General features: G+C 39.1%; 1 protein-coding gene across 6 annotated transcripts in view; it reads right to left on the bottom strand.

The window, feature by feature from the left end:
* The window catches only part of pex5 (peroxisomal biogenesis factor 5), an 18,001-nt gene that overhangs the window by 2,608 nt on the left and 4,473 nt on the right, over positions 1-10,920 (bottom strand). For 3 of the 6 annotated variants that reach the window (XM_013910549.1, XM_013910550.1, XM_013910551.1), the window contains exons 2-16: positions 10,592-10,748; positions 8,775-8,813; positions 8,496-8,613; positions 8,258-8,404; positions 7,593-7,677; positions 6,718-6,808; positions 6,309-6,431; positions 3,235-3,348; positions 2,758-2,841; positions 2,317-2,436; positions 1,971-2,114; positions 1,695-1,765; positions 1,080-1,301; positions 834-999; positions 586-743 (exon numbers count right to left, since the gene is read on the bottom strand). In XM_013910549.1, the coding sequence (XP_013766003.1) occupies positions 586-743; positions 834-999; positions 1,080-1,301; positions 1,695-1,765; positions 1,971-2,114; positions 2,317-2,436; positions 2,758-2,841; positions 3,235-3,348; positions 6,309-6,431; positions 6,718-6,808; positions 7,593-7,677; positions 8,258-8,404; positions 8,496-8,613; positions 8,775-8,813; positions 10,592-10,705 (1,796 nt within the window). In that variant the 5' untranslated portion in view covers positions 10,706-10,748. The remainder of the gene's footprint in view (positions 1-585; positions 744-833; positions 1,000-1,079; positions 1,302-1,694; positions 1,766-1,970; positions 2,115-2,316; positions 2,437-2,757; positions 2,842-3,234; positions 3,349-6,308; positions 6,432-6,717; positions 6,809-7,592; positions 7,678-8,257; positions 8,405-8,495; positions 8,614-8,774; positions 8,814-10,591; positions 10,749-10,920) is intronic. The other 3 variants (XM_005731889.1, XM_013910552.1, XM_013910553.1) reach the window with 3 other exon arrangements.

The following is a 10,920-nucleotide window of genomic DNA, read 5'->3' on the forward strand; positions in this document are numbered from 1 at the left end:
AACCCTGGCTGAGCAGGTACTAATAAAGTACCTGGTACCAGTTTCTATGGCCTCATGGAAAACCCTGAATAGCATGGTGAACCGTGCTGAGTTGATCGGAGTAGGTACTAATGGAAAAGAGGCTATAAAATACCTTCCACTAGGAGGCAGATTTAACTATAAACTGCCCCCTAGTGGAAGGTAAAAACATCTGGGAAGCAGCATAAAATTGCTAAAGTTCAAAAGTAGCAATCTGACAGAATTTGAAAAGGCACAGAACGCATTTGATGTGTATGTAAGCAACAGAATGTCAGTGTGTTTAAGACAATTTGAAAAGGGTATATCAAATGCTGATTTCACATAACATGTTTTTTAAAAGTTTATCTAAATGTAAACTGCTGGACTAATTCCACATCTATCAGAAAACTGTTCTGTTAAGAGAGCCACACTCAGGTCATCAGTGGTAAGGTTGTGAACCTTGACACTCCCCTATCATAAAAACCAGCTTCAGGAGGATTACCGTATGCATTTAATCTAAAGATTTTACTTCTTTACATGCCAAGACTCTCTAGCAAAATACACATCAAAACAGCACTGTTGTCTCACCTATGTGCCCCTAAGTTTACACAGCTGATTCCCAAGTTATAGCGACTGCGTATGAAGCCAGGCTGCAGTTCCAGTGCTCTCCTGTAGGCGGCCACAGCCTCTTCTGAGCGGCTTCCGTTGGCTAGCGTGGCACCCAGCTTATTCCACAGCAGATAGTCCTTATGGGGACAGAAAAACAAAGAAAGAGCTCAGAAACTGAGCACATGACATGAAGCCATTGGAATTTCTACAAAGGCTTCTTCACCAACCTGTGGAGTGACGGAGAGAGCAGCGCTGAAACAGTCCACCGCCTTGTCATACTCTCCACTGAGGTTGAAGAGGACGCCGAGACCACACTGAAGCTGAGGGTCCACCTGGGTAGGGTCAACATTGGCTGCTTGCAGGTACATGGACTGGACGTCGGTAAACAAAGACCTGCACAAGGGAAAAGCAATAAGGAAAGGGCAAAGAGAAAGAGGTATCTTTGTATTCTCCTAAACGTGCGTGATGCTCACTCTGGCAGCAATGACCCGAACCTCTCTCTGTCCTTCTCCCTTTCTTTGGAGCTGTCTTTGGAGCGTTCGCGCTCACTCTGCTCCCAAACAGAGTGGTATTTTGGATTGTGCTTTAGCCAGTCACGTAGAGTCTCACAGGCCTGCCTGTGCAGTGACTCATTGGTGAAACTGACAGCCAGCGCCATGAGGGCAGTCAGGTTGTCGTTCTTCAGCTCTATACACCTATGGGAAGAATGGTGGTAATAAAAAGAAGTAGTCAGACAGAAAAAACACGACTATTCATTTGGCAAAGAAACTCTTATTTGCAACGACAAGTGTTAAAATATGGAGGTGCTTTCCTGGTTGAAAATATTTCTTTTGAGGTGACACTCACATTAGTATGCATTTAAAAAGGTCTTAACAAAAATCTATCCTCACTTTAACATAGACTCTGGTGGAAAAACACATTTTTTTATATGCAAAATGTGTTTTATATGCTTACAGATACAAAAACTATAGACAAGAGACAACACCCAGATCTAGAGTAATAATAATAATAATAATAATAATAATAATAATAATAATAATAATAACTACGTGTTTTACTACATGTTTTAGTCAACTTTGACTTCTGACCTGCGGAGGGCGCTGATGGCGGCAAATTCTTGCTCATTCTCTGCCTGACAGGTTCCCAGATATTGCCAAGCCTGCAATTTAATGGGGGAAAAAAAGACACATGGTATTATTTCAAGGGCCTTCTGTTGGAAGCAGGAGAAAAACATGGCTAAAATTAGAAGTAGGGAGACCTTTTGGCCCACAATGTTATATTAACTAATAACAGGATGTTCTAAGAATTAAAAAAAAAAAAAAAAAGTGTAATGCAAATGAGAACACAGCCTTTCAGAGTCTTACCAGCTGGTTGTCTGGTTCCTTCTGCACAGCACTTTCAAAGAACCGGACGGCACCAGGGATGTCCCCTGCCTCCATCCTCTTCAATCCCTCTGACAAAGGGTCCGGGTGTGATAAGTAGGGGTTCTCCTCTTCAAACTGATAGCCCTGCAAATGAAAACAAGGAAATCATCGAAACTGCTCAGAGAACTTGTGTGTGTATATGATTTTAATTAGTACTTAATAGGGTATACGAAACACAGGAGCACATTAGACATTGTGCATGACAGCTGTATGCGCAAAAATGCTGAAATCTTGCAACACAAAACAGATAGCAGCAGACGCCTGCTCTGAGCAGGCTGACGGATACCTTGTCGTAAGAAGTGCTGAGTAGCTGATCGAAGTCAGACAGCCAGGGATGACTCTCTGCATCTCTCTTCGCCATCTCCTCCCACTCCTGCTGCAGCTTCTCCCAGAAATCCACATCACTCTGACAAAATGACAGACACGAATCATTACTTCACAGCGTATTGGAGATAACTTTGACCTTTTTCAACTGGAAGACGCTGCTGCATCGATGATGCCTTATAGGATGGCCCTATATTTTTTTCGTTCCTTAAACAGGATTAAGTTTGTGGGTGTTTTAAAAAAAAAAAAAAAAAATCAAGGGCACCGTCATGCCAATCATTCAGGAAAGTTTCCATTTTCAAACCTCAACTCCGATGACACTCAGTGCTTTAACCTCTACAATACTACTTATTATACTTGGCTTTGGGTTGAAGGTTTTTATTGTCACAGACTCTTGCCTCACCTCCACTGCGGCTTTCGCTTGTTGAAAATCAGGTCCTGATGTAGCGAACTCATCTACCCAGGCTTCAGCCGACTCCTCTGACACCTGAATAACAATGAAGAGCAATGGCAGTGGTTGATAGGAATCTGTATGCGCTGGCTGAGAAAGCTGTTATTAGAAGGGGAGAACCGGGGCATTCAGAGAGGAAAAATATAGAGGGGAGTGAATGTGAAGGAGTAAAGAAATGAAAGCTGGAAGAACACAGAAGAAACCATTTTTTCTCGTACTGCTTCCTTTATCGCCTTCCTAATTAACTCCCAGTTTTCTCCTGAGACAGTAAAAGCACTAAACAGCAACTAGATGCAGGAAATCTGAGACTATCTGAATGGATGGGTAAGATCGAAATTGTTAACACTGGTAGCAAAACATACAAATAAGTAACTACAACTGCAGCTTAAAATAAAACATGGATAGCTGCCGTGACCACAGAGGTCGTACCTGCCTGACGACTCTGGCCCACTGCTCTGCTTGTTTAGCTTTTACTTTGTCAATCTTCTGATTCATCTCTGGGGGTTCCAGGGGAAGACTCCCTCCCCCCGTCTTCATCAGGAACTACGGAGGGAGGGGTGGCAGTAGGGAACGGGACAATGTTTCGAGGAAGAGGAGGAGTTGGTGTGGAGGATTTTTACAAATTTTTTGGAGGGGTGGGCAAAAAAGGAGTAATTTGAAGTATCAAGAGGAGCAGATGAATAACAGGTGTTAATGAAGGTAATGGTAAGCCAAGAATCCAAAGGCAGGTTAAAAAAATAAAAATAACAAAATAAAATAAAAAATAGGAAAAGCACAATTCAGAGTTAGAGGGCGATGGCATAGATGTAATCATAATGTAGCATGAATATGGCTGACAGCTACACATGCACAACATAATGTGGAAGCCATTTAGGCCAGGAAAAGAGCACGAAACAGATGTAAAGCAGAAAAAAGCAAACTGAGATATCAGGTCAAATTTTGGACTTACAAAAGATTAAATTAAAGTACAGATTATAGCTTAATTTATACTTCTGCGTTGAATCTATTTAGAGCCTACGGTGCAGCTCCTGCTGCCAGCATGTGCATCTATCCCTGGTGTTCCTGCAATGCTCTGCAATTTCCTTACCCAAACACTAGCTGGGGGAACACAGATCACAAAGTCAACGTTCAAGCGTCTTACACCTGCATTCTATCTGGAGGCCACCAGATGGCGATAGCAGTAGTTGCAAAACTACTTAAAAAAAACCCCCCAATCTTCCTGTCTTGACCTGTGTGAACACTCTCCTGATGAGTTCATGGGCCCAGTCACTTATTTTGGGTCATACTGAATTTAAACAAATGATGATGATAGTGAACACTCTCCTGATGAGTTCATGGGCCCAGTCACTTATTTTGGGTCATACTGAATTTAAACAAATGATGATGATAGTGATGCTATCTTTTAAAATAGAGGATTATCATTGGTATGAACCTGCACACTCACTGGCTAACCACCTGTCAAACAAGCAGTTTCACAGTCAGACTTTGTCACAGGAACCTTCTTGAGGTAATTGTTTTTGGTTTGTTTTTTGCAACCAAGATCCCCTCTCTTACAGTCGATTTGAAAAAAATGGCAACAGAAGAAGTAGCCAGAGAAGCTTAAGCCCAAACGGCGCCAGTAAACGAGACTGTGTTGATGATGCATTTATGGAGATACATGGTTAAAGCATAGAGCTTCACAGTAAAAAGTAAAAACATCATAGATTCAAGGCAGAAGTATAAACACCCAATTTCTCCAAAATTCTGACTAGATTAGTAAAAAATTAGTAAATAAAAAAAAATTAAATTAAATTTAAAAAAAAAATAGTTACTAACAAATCAATCTCTAGATCCAATTTAGGAGGTACAAAAAATAAAATAAAATAACCCAAACCTTCTTATTTATACTCTTTTAATCAGAATAATTTAAAAATCCCTAAGGAAATTATGTAAATCTCTAAAATTGAGTAATTTGCTGCTTTGCAGAGTATTTTTAACTTTCCAATTACATGATTCATTTATGCCCTCAGTGGTATATTTCTTTGTGCTGTATAATGCTTTAGACTATGAATTTTTAAATAGACTTCTTCTAGAACTTTTGTTTCAGGAATTAGCCCATTAATATAGCAGGAATAACATATAACTGAATATATGTGCATTTTAAATATTATATGTGTTGATTTTGTTGTAGTTTTCCCTTCTAATCTCTACATTACACATTTGTAATGTTCTGCATCAAACTATGGATCACAAACCTAAAATGGCAAGACTTAGTCTTGAGACTAAACCTAACCCTTTCAGGATACAGAATGACTGAATAAAACAACATCACAGCAGTTCAGAATTTCTGACATAAACACAAACATAACTAACTAACTATCTATATCTATCTCTATATCTATATCTATCTCTATATCTATCTATATATTTTTTTAATGTATTTATTTAATTATTTATTTAATTATTTATTTTTTAAAGAACCTATTTGGTCATTTTAGTCACTTGTGGGTTAAAGATATTTAACTCTGATCTATATTTTTGGGGGGTTGTGTGTATTTTTGAATGCAGTCAGAGATGTTATGCATTTACTTGACTAATTATTTTGTCTTGTTTTTCTGGATCAAAGATACAGCTTAAAAACCAACTGTTCAGAGTATACCTCACCTTTCCCCCATGATAGCTAAGTTAGCAGTTAAACATTGTTGTGACGGACCTTAAACTCCCAAAAGAGCCTCTATTAATTTGAAACCTTGATTTCATAAGCAGTAATGCCCCATGCTTTGTTTAATACAGTTTTCTCTTGGTTTATGCTGGAAACATTGGGAGGTACTGGAATCTTTGTCTCTTGAGTCACCACTTAGCCAGTCTGAATGCATTTGAGATGCATCGTCTTACATCCTGAAGCCATATTGGTTCAACTGATCTAAGAGAAACATGAAATATCCAGCAGACAAACAGTCTGCAGCAGTATTATAGCTCAAGAAATCAAGCTTTCAAATCAATAAGGCTCCTTTGGGATTATAAAATCTCTCATTAATTCAGTCAAGTGAAAGGATTACGCCTCCGTACTTTTGTATCTGTCGTCTTGTAGAGAAATACATTTAGAGAGAAACTCGATCTGGCATCAGCCTTTTACTGCCTGAACTGGTCGAATACAAAGCAATGAAGTTGCACCTTCTGTGAAATCCAGAACGAAAGGAAAATCACGTCAAGATGGGAAAACCCCAAATCTTGGTCGTGCACATTAAAATCTAAATGCTCAAGAGGAAAAGCTGACAGTTATGAGAGCCCTTTCTCTGCAAAAACAAATTCCATCTGCAACACTGCAGCCTGGAGACTCGTATTACAAGCAGACTGGTGGCTGCTTCTGGTTACATTTGTGGAAAATTTTACACTGCAACAGATACTGGGGTGATGAGTCACAAGGCTTAGCCTATACTGGGCAACAGTGAACCAGTGTTCTACCCCAACATACAGCGTTCACAGTTGTAACCATCCTTTCCTCAGTGGGCTGCGACTCGTACCTGGTTGAGGTTGGAGGCCCAGTTCTGAGCATTCTCGGCCTGAGCTTTATCTGTGAGCTGTTTGTCTGTCTTGCTCTCCACTGTCACAGTGCCCTCGCCAATTTGCCTAATGAATTGCAGGAACTACACAACAACAAAAAACAAATTACAACAACAAAAAAAAAAGGCATTTACTATTACTAATTCATCAGTTTTACACCAGTAATGCTAGTTTCTTCCCAAACCAGCAACTTTCTTCCCATACTGAGACAAAAGCCATTAAAAACCACAAAAATCATCTGTGCACCACATGCTACAGTCTCAAGGACCTACTCTACAAAAGAGTTAAAGAAAAAAGTGAAAGAACATGGTGATAGACATGTAAAAGGAAATGGTGTGTATTACGGTGTCACAATGACACACTGCTCACCTCTGTGTTTTGTAACTTTGGGTCATCAACCTTTGAGACAAGCTCATTGGCTGTCTGCCTCAGCTCGTCTTCTGCTTGATACTCCTTAGTCCTGTCAGATTAACAATAAAAAAAACCAAAAAAAAAACATAAATTTGATGCTATAAAACTAGAAGGTCTTGAGCAAGACTTTCCCATGATGTTTTAAAGTGGTCTAGAACAATAGTTCTCAGGGTTTTTGAAGGTCTTTCAAAGCCTTTCTTTGATCATTTGCTGTTTTTTCACTCATTTCGACATAAAATAGTTTTATTTTTGTACCAATAAGGTGAAGAATGAAGTTAGTCATAGCAAATACTGCTTTTCAAGCATATTAGAATTGTACACACGATTTTCAACTTATATTCTGTATTTCAATGTATATTTACAGATGTTTCAATGACACCCATTTCCAATATTTCATAGAATATAAAATATAAAGCAATGATGATGGCTGGCTCAAGACTTTTGCACAGTACTGTAGGTTGGAACAAATCACTTCAAATATAAACTGCATTTTACACTCTCGTATTTAGAGCCCAGTGCACAACGATGATTACACAAGGACTCTTTAAATCAGCTTTCACTTCATGTTCAGCTGCTTCACTGGCTTCTACCAGAGATTTAATGGATTAACTCAACACTGTCAGACAAGAGAATATCAGGTTAAATGTTTAACAATTAAACAGAAAATTCACTCACCAAGAAGAGAAAATTATCACAGTTTTTCAAGTGCTTTAAGTTCTGCCAACAGCACTCTTGTCCTCCTTGATTCTCCCTCACATGTCTACCCTACATTTTCTACATGTAATGCAGTGCTTGTAACCCCCTTCCACCCCCCGGCTCTATCCCCTGCTCACCATTCATTTGCCTTGTCTCCAAGATCCCCCAGCCACAACTTCTCCTCAGACTGCTCCAGATACTCTTCTGCCCAGCGGCCAGGATCTAAAAATGAGAGAAATTGAAAAATTAAAAACACAGCAAACATGTAATAATGACATAAGCCGTTTTCACCCATGCAGTGCGTCTAAAAAAAAAAACCAACTAAAAAAAAACAAAAAACCTTTGTAGACGCCTAACAGAGCTGCATGTGAGAACTCAAACGTCTGATTCTGCTGGTTCGGACATTAAATGGTTTATAACTGTCAGCTCCCTTTTAAACACCCTGTGTTTAAAGGAACAGTGTGAGAACAGTGCAGGTAATCATTCGGTGGACTCTCAGCACTCTCAACAAACAGGTTATTTTTAGCAGTGAGTAAATTTTAAAGTAGATCATCTCTTGCTTTGTGCTACATGTGTGAAAGGACAACCTTGGAAGAAGCTTGGATGCAATTCTGCTGACACTGTCCAGAGTTCATGAGTCAGAACAGCTACACTATGAAGACTTTGCCCTAAAGATATTCACTCTGATTTGAGCAAAAAAACGTGATGATATGAGACAGAGTGATGATAACGGCAGAAAGATGATTTGCTCATTATGCAAAAAATGCAGAAGGCCAAGAAAAGCAATGAAAACAAAACATACCTGCTGCCTCGGCAATAAATTCTTTCGTCCAATCAGCATCTGCGGCATCGCCGAGCGCGATGAGCCCCGGGGCGGAGGCAGAATCAGAGCCTTGGAGGAACTCCTCCACCCAGTCACCAGAGAGGGCCAGCGCTGCCACATCAGGAGCTATGACAAGGAAATACAAAGAAGTTCAAATTTACTGGAAAAAAGGTTTAGAAAAATCTTTTAAACTTCATCAAATAATGATGAAGAGCACCTCTCTGTGGAGCTTGTCTGTAGCTCTGCTGGTCAATCTGCTGCATTTCCTCCAGCAGCTGACCCATGTCAAAGGTCTGTGGAGGGCGTGGAGGTTCCTGAAGGAACTCATTAACGAGCTAGAACAAAAACATTCATTTTATATAAAATCTAATGGTAACTCTTAATGATTAGAGTACATGCTGAGGAAACCTAAATATTTTGGCTTTAGGGTATAAACTTGAAGTATATACTGTACAGTCTTGGAGCAAATCATTAAAATTGAAAGAAAAGCACTTACATCTTCCTCAGTTGCAATTTCAATGGGAGTGGGATGAATCTGCAAAAAATAATAATGAAGTATGGCATCTATTAGCAAAATGTTTTGCACAAAAATGTTAAATCAAGCAGCTCCAGAGATAAAGGTCACAGGGAGCTTGAAAATATATAAAGAAAAGTTATTGCAAAAGCAACACTAGTGCTTTTGCTGTAGCCTGGTGCCAACTGCACATAAAATTCTCGAACTTAACATTAATATTTTTTAAAGGCCAATTAGCTCTTAAACTGCTATATAACAAGGGTGACAGAGAACCGTGTTAGATTTTCTAATTAAAAGGAAAAATATACTCTTAAATTTACAGCCCTACAACAGATTGTGTTAAATCTTGTATTCTTGTAGCAGAGGCACTCTTACACAGTTACTGTATGCTTTGATACAGTTTCTGCATTTTAAGTTAAAAGCATGGATCCAGGAAATATTGTTCAGATCCTGACTCAAAAAGCTCGATCAGTTACTCATAAGAAGGAGCATTTCTATAAGCATCTCGATGCAAAGTGGGTGCAGGGTAATGTTCTGTTTTGCTGATGAAGAACTTGCCTTCTGTCTTTGACAATGGCGACCACCTCAATTTTCTCAATAGGATAAGAATCTGGGCTCTCCTCTGGAGCAGATCATAATACCTGTCAGTATCTGCATAAATGTTCCTTTTCTGTGGCTGCTTCTTAGTTCAGGTTCTTTTCCTTGTCTCTTGTCTACGGTGTGCCACAGGGTTCTGTTTTGGGGCCTTGCTCTAGCTTCAGTCCATTTTGAGCACTTTTAAGGACATCTGCTCTCATGTCCACGCAAATGGAGAGTTGCACGCGCAATCGGAAATTGTTATTGTTATTATTAAGATTCTGGTTTTGACTTTCAGAGCTCCACATGGACAAATACCTGAGTACTCATATTTTCGTCTTTTGTTTTGATGTTCTAGCATTTTTTTTGTGAGGTACTTTGTGATTTTTATCTTGAAAGATCCAATATTAGTAAAATTTTACTTACTTGAATTCAGTTTTATGTTGTTCTGTAATTACTTTGCTGTGCGTCATGCAAACAAGGGCCCCTCATTAGCAGGAGTAACAGAACATGGACAAACCCAAGAGCAAAGCTACAGCTGTTAATGGTATTTCACACCTGCTACACCAACTACTTTTAATTATGTTTGTTACTTAACCAGAATCTCCTGTCAGGACTGAAAAGCTCCCACGAGATGAGGCAGGTTCTCTCTCATTTGTTTGTTTGGTAGCAGCGATGTTATGTAAAAAGAAGCAGAAGGAATTGCTGGAAAGCTTTATTACTTTTAAAGTAACAAAGTTTTGTCAGGAAGTTGATTGGTATTATTTGATAACAGTATCCCCATTTTTTGTCATCTCCACACAGAAAAAGAAAAAAACTAGCTTGGCTATGAATGAAACATCCGAAAAACTCTGAGATAAAATGAAAAGAAATGCAAATAAATTTTGTTGTCAGGTATTATTTCACTAATGCATACCACTGAGCAAATTGAAACTCTTGAATGTAATTATTTGTTACATTTTATTTTATAAAGTTACAAAGGGAAAGCTTAAGTATAGTCTATTGTTGCCTTAAATAAAAAATAAAAAAAAAAGAATATCAGGCTCTTCCTCACAGATAAAAATGAGTGTTTATTAATTTAATGTTGAAACTCAAAGCCAAAGTTTGCTAAAAATCAATAAAGAGACTGAAAAATAACAGGGACATTTCTAAGTGACCCCAAACTTCTAAGCATATCATGTAGACTACAGAGCTCAGGGCCTGATGTCTTACAAAATACTCACTGGAGGTGCTGTGGCGTTCCGCCATGGCCCCCCTTCCTTGGTCATGTGACTGGTCAGCTTCATGAGGGGATTGGCTCCCCCGCATTCTGCCTCCACCAACTCACGCATCGCCATGGCAACACAAGGATGAGGCAAACCCAATAAGACCACCTGCAAACTGAGAAGAAGAGCCATAAATGAACCACTCATATTCAGTCTGTGTTCAAGAAAAGTACTGCTATGAGAAGAGACTTATTACAGTTTTATTTTGTCTTCAGCTTAGCTTCACTAAGTTTCCCCGAATGGGTTGGCTTGTTTTACTTTAGTTTTGACTGTTTACTTTTTTTTTT

The sequence above is a fragment of the Pundamilia nyererei genome, unplaced genomic scaffold (genome assembly GCF_000239375.1).
Source record: "Pundamilia nyererei isolate P.nyererei 1_Seehausen unplaced genomic scaffold, PunNye1.0 scaffold00045, whole genome shotgun sequence".
Taxonomy (NCBI): domain Eukaryota; kingdom Metazoa; phylum Chordata; class Actinopteri; order Cichliformes; family Cichlidae; genus Pundamilia; species Pundamilia nyererei.